Genomic DNA, 14,798 nt, shown 5'->3' with positions numbered 1-14,798 from the left:
GCCATCTCATCCTACAGAAGAAAATCAGGCCATCAGATTCAAAATCGGAGCAGAAGAGCATAATATTAACATGTAAAAATAGGAGCAAAATATGAAGCAAAAAAGATCAGAAGATCATTAATTCATGAGAAAATCCAACAAATGCTATTGACAAACGCCCAATTGCAACAAATGCTATTGACAAGTGCAAGTTTCATGAAATGTCATCCTACAAGCGACTTTGTACCAAAAATACTATCACCGTTAGGGTTCCTTTAGCAACCCTCCATTAAGTGCTATAGGATGAACAATGTATTTAACGACGCGGGATGGACGGAACCCTAACAGCGATGATATTTCTGGGACAAAATCACTTGTATGATGGTATTTTATGGAATTCGCACTTGTGTGCGCTTGTCAATGGCACTTCTTGGATTTTCTCTTAATTCATAGCTAAGTGATGTTCTGCTCCAAAAAAGAGCAACTGATGCTGTGCTCCTAACCGAGTAAGGGTTGGAAACCCTCACTCCCTGGCATGCAAAACGAAGCAGCGTTTAGCGCGTGATTAATTAAATATTAGCTATTTTTTTCAAAATAGATCAATATGATTTTTAAGCAACTTTCGTATAGAAACTTTTTGTAAAAAAACACAGCATTTAGCAGTTTGAAAAGCGTGCGCATAGAATATGAGGAAGAAGGGTTGGAAACATGGAGCAAGAACACAGCCTTGCCTTGCCTCCAGCCACAGAAAACAAAGCACACCATTATACTGAGATTAATTAAGTATTAGCCCTAAAAACTTGAAAAATGGATTAATATGTTTTTTAAAGCAACTTTCATATAGAAAACTTTTATAAAATATATACTATTTAGCAGTTTGAAAAATGTTCACGCAGAAAACGAGGAAAGTAAATTGGAAAAGTGGGGAAAATAACACAGCCTAAGTGATGTTCTGCTTTGTTTCCAATTGACGTTCTGCTCTCGTGCATATCAGCATATGAATATACAGGCCGCAAAACTAGTGATGGAATTTAGAATCAGAATATGAACTGAAAAAGAAGAGCAGAAGATCATTAATTTAAAGTTCAAATATGAACCTAGCTAATTAACTGATGTTCTGCTCCCTCCCAAGTCCCAATATAGCTAAGTCATATTCTGCTCTCTTTTAAGTTGATGTTCTGCTCCTAACCGAGATGATGTGTGTTGACGGTCATTTGCAATCAGTTTCGACCGTCCATACTACCAAAATAAAGGAGAACTATTTATGCTTGCAATACATATTTATGTTAGAATAATAATATTTCACTAGTGTTAGGATTACTAACCTTTTGCAGAGAATAATTGTAAAGTATAGGAGAATTGATATCAAATCAGACAATCAATCAATCGGACGATGTCGAGAATCAGATTTATGCATGAATCAGCCAAGAACTCAGAATTGACACGTCGAATTGGGCCAAAATTCACAAGTCTACGACAAGAATCAAGAGAGGAGGCCGCCAGCCAAACCGTGGGCTGGTTGGGCCAGCTCCTGTTTGATCCAGGAATTAGAGGAATGGCTGAGATGACTCCCCAATAATGGTTGGTGGGTATTACCGACCTTTTCAACCGTCATAACAGTCATTCTTGATGAGCCCATGACTCATCAAGATGTTCATGGAGACATGACTAGCGATAATTCAAGTATTGTAGCTGGTAATTCTCTAATATCATCTTGTCTTTAATTTGGAGCTATTTATTTTGATGAGAAATATGTCAAAATCTGGAGAAATTTACTAGCACTGGCCTATCATCAAATATATTTTTTAGTGGTGCTTTATTGCTTGGAGAAGGGAAGAAAAGAACAGCCAAGGAAATAGTATGTCAATATGGAGACCATGCACGTGGAATTGAAGAGCCACTCAATCTGAATACGTGAACCTTATTTGGTTACTCCCTCCATTCTAAATTGATCTACATATAGTTTTTTTTAAGGTTATTCCTAAATGAACTTTTGCTGTTGTTGAGTTTGGAGATCGGATTATTTTATTGCTGAAATTTTGTACCGTGAAAGATTGGGCAGAATATTTTGGACATCGTAGGCGTGTCCGTATCAATTCTCAAGCTATATAAACCCCTTACTCTCTCACTTTCTCCACACACTTCAAGCAATAGCTCTCTCATATTCTCTCAAGTTTAGTTTAGTAGTCTCAAACTAGTGGAGTAAGAATAGAATAGAAATCGAAGTCCGGAGGTCTTCGGAAGAGTTTGGGTATGGCTATAGTAGCTCTCATTTCCTCTTTCGTAAGATTTGTACTTTATTTATAATATTCTTCTTTATACCATTCTAGTATTGGAATACTTTCCGAGTATATGAATGCCAATAAATATTTTATGTTCATATTATACTGATTATACTGCTAGCTTATTTGGGAGATGTATAGGTACGGGTATAATGTTTGCTATCGCAATTACTCTATGTCATGACGATGATATTATAGTAGTATCTGATAGTTTAGACATGGTGTCTAGATTATTGGGTATCATTATTTCGGGTTGTATGCTGCGGATGAGAGGTGGGTCACTGATGGTGACAGCTCAGTACGGGTATTCCTTCGCACGTGTATATAGTCCTAAGTTAATTTCCTGGAGAGGGTATTCCTCCGTTTTTATCCCCGGTTATATGGTCATGACGGGCTTGTGTGTCATCCTACCCTTTGAATTATATTAACACCTGCTTAGACTAATAACATATAAATTATCAGTACGGTTCTCTCTACTATAATCTTCCCACGGGATTAAACAAATACGATATCCTTGGAATACTCTCGGGTAAAATGCTACAATGGTATACCCGTGCGCTTGCGGATAAACTCTGTAACCATAATATACCAGGAGTATTTCTGCACCATTGCTGGAAATTATATTTCTATTAATGTCGTTAAGAAATACCAACAATGTGTAGAAAAACTAATGAAAAGCCGAAAAAAGTCTGTATATTGTGATTTGTGGATGTGCAGAACAAGCACTTCTCTATAAAAAACCGAAACACTTCTATTATGTTGGGATTTGAGAACAAGCAGTACATATTTTGTTTAACGATTAATAGGTTATTACCTTCTACGGCAGATATAATTAATGAAGCAAATGCAAGGCCCTGATAATTTTAATGAAGCAAATAAGCAATTTAATAATCAATTCTCTTGCCTTAATTACAGTTAGAATATAACATTCCAAAAAAGACGATTTCAGTTTTGCCCCCACCACCAGTGCTTGCTCCTGCATTACTTCCTATGTATTACGAGGAAATGAAAAATAAAGTGTAAATTTTAATTAAATCATGGGGCAATTGTGTTGCTGTCCTTGCTTTACGATTCAATTATGATTTTACCCCCTACTTTTTAGGGTTTGTGATTTTGCCCTTTTTTTTGGGTAAATTGGAACCATGCCATTATAATTTTGGAAAGTTTGAGATATGCCATCGGTATCTCAATGACATGTAGGACCCACATGAGTCAATGACATGTGGGTCAGGATGGCATATCTCAAATTTTGCAAAATTATAATGGCATGGTTCTAATTTTCCCTTTTTTAAAATGAAACAGCCGTCTGCCCCTGGTTCTAACAGAAGTTTAGTGGGCCTGGAATTTCCAAATTAAATGAGAAAATAAAATGTTATTATAATTTGTGAATGACCATTCTACTCTTGGTTCAATGAAAGGGCCAAATCCCCAATCCCTTATTGTCCCCGATTTCCAATCCAAAACCCTAGCTGGGTTACAAGCGACGGTGGCAGCGCACTCGACAAGCGGAGGCGCGGCTGTCACGCCCAGAAATTCACGAACCAGAATTTCTAAGCTGAATGTGCATTAAACCCCTGTCCAGGACCAGCCAGGGTACATAAACGACAATTGTTGACATACAGATCCACGTCTTACAAAAATATAAAAGATTACAAATGCAGCAGAAAAGGTAAAAGCGAACTAAGTCTGAAGACTATACCCCTGCAGCGAGGCAACTCCATTCCACAGGCATCCTTGACGGCAGCGACGAAACCAACTTCTTCGAAATAGCTCCAATTGGGAAGAACTTCAGCTCTGGTGTGGGGAAGAGAGAGCAAGACTGAGTAGTACCCACTGTACTCAGCAAGTCATACCGGAAGAGGAGGTATGATGCAAGATATATCCAAAGGAGGCTAAAGTGGTTCATTCACATAAAGCTAGCATTTATAAACCATGCACCCACAGCCCACCATGTAGTGTATTTTACTTAACTAACACCAAAGCGGTGGCACTAATCCAAAGCTATGCCAATAATCAAAGTCTATGCATTAATGTGATTCCCCCTTTGTGTACTAGTTGAACTAAGCATGGCTAAGCATTTCCTAAACCAACATCTAATCATTTTAATACCCAAGTTATCAATGGCGTATGGGAAACAACATATAGCTGAGTAATAGGACCCATCCCACATGATATTGTAAAAGAATGCAACGTTTAGAAGAAATGCGGGACATTTGTAAATTGGGTACAATATTATCAATTGTAATGCATGACTTGCCTTTCTCTCGCGCTGATGAGACCACAGCAACGTCTTCGAGAAACCGCGGATCGACGAAACGGCCAAAATCTACGCGACAAACAAAGCACACAAGAAAAACATGCTATAAGACTACTGAAACAGGAAACAAAACCATTTTTAATGGATTCTTTGCATTTTTCTTGATTTACTGAGACTTGAATAGACTAAAACGGAGCTCGGATGAATTAGTTATGATTTTTAGAAGATTAATTGTGTTTTTACTATGAAAAGAAAAACCATAATGGATTTTATTGCGCAATAAATCCCAGGGCTGACGTCAGCACAAAAGGGGGGCGCCGACAGGTGGGCCCCATGGGTCAGCGGCACCTAGCGGGTGGGCCCCACCAGGCAGTGGCTCAAGGGGGAGGGGTGAGGCGTCGGCCGGGCTCGGCTCGGCTTCAGGCCGGCCGGCCGGCCATGGCGAGTAGCGGCGGCGCGTGTAGTCACTGGTGGTGACCGGCAGCACACGACGGCGAGCGGCGGACAGCGGCGGAGCGAAGCGGCTCTAGCGGTGGCGCTAAGCGGCGGGCGGCGCGGCAAAGAGAGAGAGAGGAAGGGAGGGAGACCGGTCCTCATCGAGGGCTCTGCCGGCGTGGGGGAAGAGCGACGGCGAGCGACGGGAGGACGACAGCGACGGGCGGACGGGCTCCGGGATACCGTAAGAGAGGAAAAGAGAGAGGTTAGAGGGAGAGAGGGAGTCCACGGCGAGCGAGGATGCCGGCCAAAGGCGGGAAAAAATGGGGTGCTCACTGGCGCGCGAGGAAGAAGGGGTTCCGATGGCGAGTGGCGGCAACCATGCGGCGGACGAGGCGCGGGTGGCACCAGCGAAGCTAGCGGCGTGGCGGCAGCTAAAGCGGCGGCGGTGGGAGGCACAGGGGAAAGCAGCGAGAGCGAAAAGCGAGAGAGGGGGACACGGGGAGCGTTTTATTGGCGGAGGGGGAGGCGGACAAGGGCGGGAAGGTGGCCGATTTGGCTAGCGACGACGTGGGGGAGGTGGGAAGAGAGAGGGGGGATTAAAATTGAATCCCACCTCAATGCGTGCGCGCGCGCGTGCGCGGGGAAAGCAGGGCGCGGGCGGCGACGTGGAGGGGTGCGGAGTGGGGCGCGGAAGGTGAAGGAGGTGGGCGGCAGCGGCGGTTGGGGCAATTGCCAGCCAGTTGGAGGAGGAAGAAGGGGACGACAGGTGGGCCGCACCTGTCAGTGACCCGGAGGGAGGAGGGAGGGGGCGTAGGCCGGCCCAGCAAGGAGGAGGGCGGCGCGGGAGGAGTGGGCCGACGGCCCAAGAAGAGGAAAAAGGGAAAAAGAAAAAGAGAAAAAGGAAAATAAATTCCCTGGGATTTAAATATTGCATAGAATTGATTTTAATTGGTTAAAATTATTTCCAGGGCTCTGAAAATTTCACTAAAAATCCTGTTAATGTATTGTGACATGTGGAACCCAAGAAAAATCCCACCATGACAATTCTAATTTTTAATTGCATTTATAAATTAAAGAATTAACTCTAGGTTAATTTAAATAATTTCTTCGGACGATTTATTTAATGAAATTTAAGCAAGTAGGGGAACTTCGGGGCGTGACATTGGGCCAGCTGCCACGGGCTAGCGCATGGTGGATTCGGGCGCGGCCAGGGAGGCGTGGTGGAAAGGAACGGCGGCGTTGCGGCAGAGAGGAGCGACGGTGTCACGCGCGGCAGACCGGCAGGCGCGCGCAGGGAGGCGTGGCGGCCAGCAGCCCCGCGGCCAGCGCGCGGTGGAGAGGAGCGGCAGCTCCATCAGCCAGCGAGCAGCTAACAGGGAAGCTTGGCGGTGGGATGGCGCAGCGTACAGGAATGCGGCGAATCTGGCGCAGCGCCACAGGAAGGCGGCGGCGAAGGCTGCGGTGAGGCAGCTCCTGCACAGCGCACGGGCAAGCGAACAGCATGATTGCGGCAGCCGGCAATAGCGATGCACGGCGAGCAGCTCGTCCACAAAAACAAACAATGCCATGCCGTTTGCTTCTTGATTTTCCTTCTATTTTTTCCCCATCTCATAGTATTTGTGACTTGCGACGAATTTGTGATGAATCTTTGTGCTGAAGTTCTACAACCGTGTGAATTGTGTGAAACTGCTATCAAAATTCTAAAAGTTGGACAAATGTTCAAGGGTATACATGTCTTTTTATGAGTGAATTGATGTTAACATAATAGGGGCAAACTGAAGCTTCTTTTGAAAAAAGTAAGGGCTAAAACGTAAACCCAAAAAAGAGGGGTAAAATCATAATTAGAATACAAAGTATGTATTTGTCAGCAGCAGCAGTGTATGTATGCAGTAAGTATTTGTGTATTTGTAATTTTGTATACGTACGTGTAGATATGGCAATCGATGGGTGAGATAGAGGAAGAGAGAGAGGAAGAGTGAAGAGAGGAGTATGACAGGCGGGTCCTATATTTTTTTATAAATAAAATGCTAACGGGACTGCCACGCGTACGCCACGTAGGACAAAACCGCTCTGGATTGGGTCGAGGGGGGTAATTTATCTGGTATTAAAAGTTCAGGGTGAACGGTGTCTGGTTTTAGGTTTAGGGGGTAATTCGATCGACCGCGATAGTTCGGGAGGGTAATTCATACTTCTAAGCAAAGAAGAATCGAATAAAGTTAGCCACAAAGCAAGGAAGAATCAAATAGAGTTAAGTAGATTGTATTTTCGTAATTATACTAATAGCTCCCGTTATTTCCAAATATTCTCGTACCGATTTAAGCTTTATACGCCCCTACAAAAATTCTGGGCCCCTTCAAACCAATCATTATGATCTCTGTTTTTTTTTAATTGGTCCCACTACAACTGTGCAATCAATATCATCACCAAATGATTCTAGCCGGGGGCCAAATCTACAACAGAGAATCTCCAACAACCTATCTAAATTAGACTCTCCAAACACCCGTATACCCAACTCTCTATTTAATTTGGCTAGTAAAACTAGATGATCATTCCAACAAACTCTCTATAGTAACAGCGAACCCACATGTCAGCTTATACTCCTCTTCTTCTTCTCTCTCCCCTTCTTCCTTCTCTTTCCTTCTTTTCCCCTTTCCTTCCTTCCTGTTGTCGACCATGCATGGCACGCGGTGGGCACAGGCGACGCGGGAGGCGGAAGGCGAAAGGCAGCGTGGCAGCACCCGTGCTCCACCAACGCCGACGCTTAGGCCCTTCTGCTCGACAAGGCGACGACGGAGGATGAGGTGTGGTAGGCAGCAAGCGATGTCAACAATGGCTTCGGGGGGCGGGGATGGCGACGGAGACTGCGTAGAGGCTTGCGACGGTAGCAGCGGCTCATGACGACAACCCGGCGAATGGCGCGAGGTGCGGAGCAGAGAGGGCGACGGCTTCTCCACACGCCAGGCCACCGCCACCGCCGTTGTCCTCTTGTCCCGTCGACGTGGTAGATCGGAGCAGCAATGGGGGAGGCGATGGAGGCCGACAATGGGGACGACTATAGGGCAGGCAACGGAGGCCAAGACGAAGATGCCTCCCACTCTCCTTCCTCGGCTTGGGCTGGGACGAGGCAGCGACAAACGAGGGCATAGGCAGTGGAGGCCGGCGATGGATGTTGCCGCCGCTACACGCGCTCGGCAACGCCTCGGATAGAGGGTGTGCGTGGAGAGAGAGGGGAAACAGGCATGGGTCCCACGGATGGCTAGCTGGCTTTGGCTGGCCAAGTTTGACCAGCAAGGGAGGCAGTTTAGCTAGCCGGATAGCTTGGCCATTCAAATAGCAAATATGTTGGAGTACAATTTTTATTAAAATTACTAAATTTTAGCTTGGACAGTGGGATATCAAGGCTCTTGGAGATGCTCGCATAAATAACATAAGTGCTTCTATGGTCCTCAAAAAAATAAACTGCACGAGTATTAAAGCTCACGGATGGTTTAGACTAAAAGTCACTTGACAGAGTAAACGTCGTTACGGAGGGTCAGTTTCGCCCCCGAGGAAGTTTGAGTGCCATAAAACTTACTAGTCTAAATCTCAATATGTAACCATGCCACATTATTATTCATTAGCAATAATTATATATTTAATCTCATGCAAGCATACAACATAATTTATGATTTATTTAATTCTAAAAATCAAAATACAAATATATTCAATTAATCATCACCCCTATATCATTTGCACAATATTTTAACAAATCTACCTATCATTTTTACCATATTTAACATATACTTATCAATAATCAATATGTTCGTACTAAAGCACGCGTATCATTTGACTGATAAACCCTAATATTTTATTTTTTTTCTTTTTACTTCTAGCTCGATTGTTAAAAATAAATATTAAGAATTAGTTAGTAATTCCCGGCGCGGGGAATCACATGGTTCTCAGCATACATACCCGCATCTTTCCTCCACCTCACCGATGCCTCCCATCATGGGCACGTGTCTGCGATCTACCTCCACATACCACAGCGGCTACGGCGAAGCCAACTCAGGTGCGGATGACTAATGGCAGGAAAAATATATAGTGCAAACCACATATGTAGTGTAGTGAAAACTTGGAAACTACTGTTGGATCGAGAAATGAACATCCGATAGTCGTCCACGTCAACATGAATTAAAATTAACTCTCAATAAAATTTTAACTCACGAGTCGGATGTCCATTTCTCGATCCAACGTGCACTGTGTATTTTCTTCTAATGGTAGGGTACCAGATTCCATGGAAGCTAAAGCGTTCTTGTTTGTTTGTCTGGTCGTGGCTTCAGGTCATGCATTTCGTCGTTAGGATAGGAGTAATATCTAGACCAATCAACTTTACTAGAAACTGAATCTTTTGGTCGGCCATAGCCCTGCTATATCTTAGTATATCGAAGAAGGTAAAATTTGCCACAGGACACGAAGATTGTGTCCTTTGCTGTAAGACATCCGAAGATCGTGAATCTTTTTGTGGACACTGTAAAAAAGTGGTAATTAGCTGCTGGACACTACTTCTATTATTTTATTATTTCTAGTCAAAATGGAGAGAGAAAGAGTGGTGTAAGTAATAAAATGCCCCTGGACACTATTTCGCTTCTCCTTCCAGCCGAGTAACAGAGGAGAGGGAGAGAGTAGGGCGTCGATGCTCCGGTGGCCGGGGATGGGCGACGTTGGTGGCGGATGATGTTCCCGGGAGACGCGCATCCAGGGAGGGTGGTGTCAAGCAAAGGGGGAGAAGGAGATGGCCGGAACGGCAACACAAAGAGCTCAGCTCTGGCTGGCTATGGTGGTGGCGGTGGTGGCCTGACTCAGAGGTGAAGAGAGAGGGGAAAGGGGAAAAATGAACTCTCCTCGGTGAGGCAAAGCCTATGGTGAAAGGGAATAGGAAGGGGAGCAACGGAGGAGGAGATCGGCCAGCAGTAGGTGGCGGCCAGTCATGGCAAGGAGAGAGAAATTTCGCCGACGGCGGCGCAGCCCACTTCACCGCTGCCCCATCCGAAGCGGAGCCTCGGGGAGGACTCCTAGCGGCAGCGCACCGCCTCGTGCTCTAGCCCGGCCATCCCCGCGCCGCCCCGTGCTTCAGCCCGGCCATCCCCGCGCCGCCCCGGCGCCTCGTCGATGCCGCTGCTTGAACTGCGCCTCGTCTCCGAGTGTATGACGTCGAACGGGTCGATCTCGGCCTCAGCCTCGTACAGCTTCCACGCCTCGGCGCAGCGCCACACAACGGGGGCGCAGGAGGAAGAAGATGAACAGAGAAAGAGGGATTGACAAGTGGGCCCATGGGCAAACTTGTCTTTAACCAATGTCTCTCTCTCCATTTTGGCCAGAAATAATAAAATAATGTGAGGAGTGTCCAGCAGCTAATTACCACTTTTTTACAGTGTCCACGAAAAGATTCACGATCTTTGGGTGTCTCACAGCAAAGGCCACAATCTTTTGGTGTCCTGTAGCAAATTTTGCCATGGAAGAACGACATGGGGCAACAAATTTGTTCTGTAAACGTGGAGGAAGTTGGTGGTGGGGATACGACACGGAGGAATTGCAGAGGGCGGGGTGGCGATGTGGTGGAAGGGGGCGGCGCACGGTGAAGAAAGCGATCGTAGTCCCAGTCGCCTGAATTGACTACGCCTTCCAAAGTTTTTTTCAAACTTTCAACTTTTTCATCACATTAAAACTTTCTTACACACACAAACTTTCAACTTTTCCATCACATCATTCCAACTTCAACCAAACTTCTAATTTTGACGTGAACTAAACACACGTGCGCATTAGTTATGCGGAATAGCTATCAATCTGCTGACAGATTTCGTATGGCTTAATCTTGCACTTTTTTTTTATCGTCGGATGTATTTGAGATTTACGCTACGCTGAGATTCGTGCATGGCATGAGAAACAAAAACTCTTACAGGTACCAGGACTCGAATCCGTGATTTTTAACTCATCCCTTTCACTGAGCTAACTTGTTTTTTAGTTACTTACACTATAATTGTATATTAGTTACATATGTAATTATAGTGCATTTATAATGTAAGTCTGAAAATTACATATGTAATTTTAGTAATTACATATGTAATTTTAGTGTATTTAAGTCTGAAATCTACTTGAGCCCATTTGACCCCACGTGAGTTTTAGATTGTCCACGTGGCCCATTTATTTGTTCTTTTAGTTTTGTTTGTGTATATTGATGTCATCCGTTATATGTTGATATAAAGGTTAAGAAATCTGTCAAAAAAATCTGTCACATGATATATGATATATAGGCAGTCCCTTAGTTATGTATGGATATGGGCTTTAGTTTTCCTGACAAAATTGTTCCTTGCTAACCATGATTATATATAATATGATAAGTAACTTTTAATCTGTACCACTAATGAGCTTTAATATCTGTGCAGTTTTTTTTTTTTGGAGTATAGAAGCACTTCTTTTTTTTGAAGTGGAAGTATAGAAGCACTTCTCAATAACACCAAAATTGAATAAATAAACTTCGTGTCTCACGCAGTGCTCTGTTTCTGTTTTACCACTCGATGACAATTAGTGTTAATTAACTAACTAACTACTCTCTCCGTTTCACAATGTAAGTTATTCTAGCATTTTCCACATACATATTGTCTAGATTCATTAACATCAATATGAATGTGGGAAATGCTAGAATGATTTACATTGTGAAACGGAGGAAGTAATAACTAACTACACATTGACATTATGCAGCGCCATTTTGATAAGAACTCCATCTGAAGTAAAGTGCTCTTTAGATGAGCTATATATCTCTGTGCTACGTACTCCCTCTGGTTCTATATTAATTGACGTTTTGAACAAAGTTAAAGTCAAACTTTTATAACTTTGACCATCAATAACTTTAAAAATATTTAGTTTAAAGAAATTAGAACAACATATATAAATTTATCTTTCAAAACACTATAATAAAAGTAAACATGCATTTATGTATTATATATATTATAATAGAAAAATAATGCCAAAGATATATCTTATAGACCATATCATTATCTAAAAACGTCAATTAAAATGAAACTGGATGGAGTACGGTCTTAAATTCAGGCTGCCTCTTTCTCTAGGCGTGTTGGTATGGGTCAGGGAATTGCTTGATGCGAAAGTGATGGCGCGGTGTCCGGCACAGTTGAAAAAACAAAAACAAAAAGCAAGAAAAGCTGATCTGCCTTCTGCTGCATGCCCTTGGCCATGGTCCCTACGCCCAACAACATGCTTCATTGCTCCCTCCATAAAGCGTGCCACCCTCTTTATGTCTACTTGCTGTCATTCCTTTGCGATGTGTTCATATGTTCTTGCTACTTACCGATTAACCGAATCTTTTATGCTCTCAAAACACTCTGCTGATCTTTTATGTACTCTCAAAGAGTACATGTACATATGGCTTACCTTTCTACGTGAAGTAACTGCGGCATATCAGTATGTCATTCACAATGTGGTATCGAGGTACACTTTTGCCGGTGTCCATGGAGATCTTTTATCTGAAGATCACTTTTCCAATTCTCTGCAGCTATCATGTGCAGTGCAGAAAGGGAATAAATGGATTTGGTATAAGAGTTAAAATAGCAGATGAATGGTGTCACCGTTAATTGTCAAATGATTGGATTTTATAATGAACAAACGCCTTTATTACAATGAAGACCTACAAGCTTTAATTTTGTGCCTGCTGCCGGAGCAGCATTGCGGAGCTCATCCATGGACAGAAATGCAGAGGTGCGAATTCTGAAAGAAATTAATTATCTCTTCTTGGGTGCAAGCCTGGATTTGATCTTCTCCACCTCCTTGGTGCCAACCTGGAAGGCCTTGGTGAGCACGCCGTCGGGCACCTCCGGCGACGCCGCGAAGAGCGTCATGGCGAGGGACTGCGTGCCGGGCAGCTGGCTGTTGAAGGCGGAGATGACGGCGGCGGGGGTGTCGCCGTTGTTCTTCTGGAAGTGGAGCAGGCCGCGCGGGAAGACGAAGACGTCGCCGGCGGAGATGGTCTTGGTGTACAGCTTGTTGGCGGTGGTGATGAAGCCGACGTCGAGGGTGCCCTGCAGGACGAACACCATCTCGGTGGCGCGCGGGTGGGTGTGCGGCGGGTTGAGGCCGCCGGGGGCGTAGTCGATCCGGGACATGGACACGCCCAGGGTGTTGAGCCCCGGCAACTTCTCCACGTTGGCGCCGGTCACCACCGAGCCGTACGTGTTGTTGGTGTTGCCGGCGGCGGCAAGCCCCTTGAAGTAGAAGTCGTCCTCCGTCACCGCCGCCTTGCACGCGAACCCATTCACCTTCACGGCTGCACCAAACAAATTTATTTTCTGTAATCTAATCTTGCTCGATCGGAGAACAAGACAAATAAATTCTTTGACAAAACCTGAGGTGAGGTCAGCGACGCAGATGTCCTGGAGCAGGTCAGGGTCGCCGGCGGTGGACGGCGTGGGGAGGAGGGCGAGGAGGAGGACGGCCACGACGGCACACGGGAGAGAAGGCCTAGCCATTGCTATTGCCACTGCCTGCCTACTGGATCGATCGCTCTCCTGCTTGTTCCAGCCTGCCTGTGCTCTTTACTGCTGCTTTGTGCACACACCTTTACTACACTCTTTCTGGCTGTTATTAATGGCGGAGGGAATGACTTTGTTGGATGCTGAATGGACCGAAGATATGGTAGTATTTATAACAGGTGGGGACTTGGGCGCACAGTGGCAGTGGCAAATGTAGCAGCAGCTAGCTAGGATTGCGTCCTTTCACCCCCAAGAAATGTGCTGGCTAGGAGGGGGTTGCTCAAGGAGTACACAAGGAACAATGCGATGGGTGGTTATTTTATTGTGCATCTCTTGATTTCGTCCCGTGGGCAGATTTGTTTGGTACAGGGGCAGAGGGTATGGAAGTGTGCTACATCGGGCCCTAAAGAATTATTGTGAGTGATGCCTTTCTGCTTTTGTAAGCCAGAAGTTGACGCAAGATCTTAGAAAGGTCACGATGACCCTTCTTAGGGCGTTCACTGTATATCGTGCTGTCATTCGGCCCGAGCTCTCCACGTCGGCTAGCTTTTCTGTGTGATTTGGTGCCACGTTAGTGGGTGGGCCCACCAAATTGAGGAACGCGTGACCAAAGATGGTCACCCGTTCTTCAGCCCGTTCGAAGATTGGTGGCATGGGGAGAGAGAGTGTGTGGTTTCGTGCGTGTCGTCGTTGCCTGCGTCGCCTGGGAACGGAGAGGGAGAAAGAGACGGAGGGGAGAAAGGTGACAGAGGAAAGGGATCTCGTCTCGGCGGACGGAGCGGACGGAGGGGAGCCCACCATCCCCCATCTTCCGTGTCCCCTTTCCGTGTCATGCTGAGGAGCTTGCTGTCGTCCCCCTCTCCATGCCAAGAAGGACGCAGCTCCTACTTCGTGCCGTCGCGGGGCTCGTCGCCATCTCCCACTCCTCCGGAATGCTCGACAACCGCCGCCTTGATCTAGAGGCTGTCGGCGGAGGACACTCATAACAAGCAGGACAGCATTGCCGCGACGCCCTGATCTAGTTGCCGCCTAAGCTCCATGGCTAGCCTCGAGGTTGTCGTGGGAAGGGGAGGGAAACCCAACAGAGGGGTTGGGGAAGCCAACATCGGCTTGCTCGCTAGCCGTCCCTAGCCTTGATTTGCGCTCACCGGTGAGGCCAGCCTCGATCCGCTCCACTGGGAGCTCGATGGCTACGTTATCCTTGATCCACGCCCACCGCTGAGGCCACTCCATGGACGCTGCCACCAAGACCCGCCTCAATGTCCTCTGCTGCCTACAACGTGGGGACTGGCAGGGGGAGGAGAGGCGCTGGTCGGGGGAGGA

At 45.7% G+C, this 14,798-nt stretch overlaps 1 protein-coding gene across 1 annotated transcript; it reads right to left on the bottom strand.

The window, feature by feature from the left end:
* Positions 1–12,550: 12,550 nt before the first annotated feature.
* On the bottom strand, positions 12,551–13,714 carry LOC127774024 (germin-like protein 5-1). Its single transcript, XM_052300294.1, has 2 exons — positions 13,349–13,714; positions 12,551–13,270 (listed from the first exon to the last, which is right to left on the bottom strand). Exons 1-2 carry the CDS (start codon positions 13,470–13,472, stop codon positions 12,729–12,731), a joined length of 666 nt encoding a protein of 221 aa, XP_052156254.1. The 5' UTR covers positions 13,473–13,714; the 3' UTR covers positions 12,551–12,728.
* Between the last annotated feature and the right edge of the window lie 1,084 nt (positions 13,715–14,798).

Source organism: Oryza glaberrima, chromosome 5 (assembly GCF_000147395.1).
Source record: "Oryza glaberrima chromosome 5, OglaRS2, whole genome shotgun sequence".
Lineage (NCBI taxonomy): Eukaryota > Viridiplantae > Streptophyta > Magnoliopsida > Poales > Poaceae > Oryza > Oryza glaberrima.
This window is presented reverse-complemented; position numbering and strand designations above follow the sequence as displayed.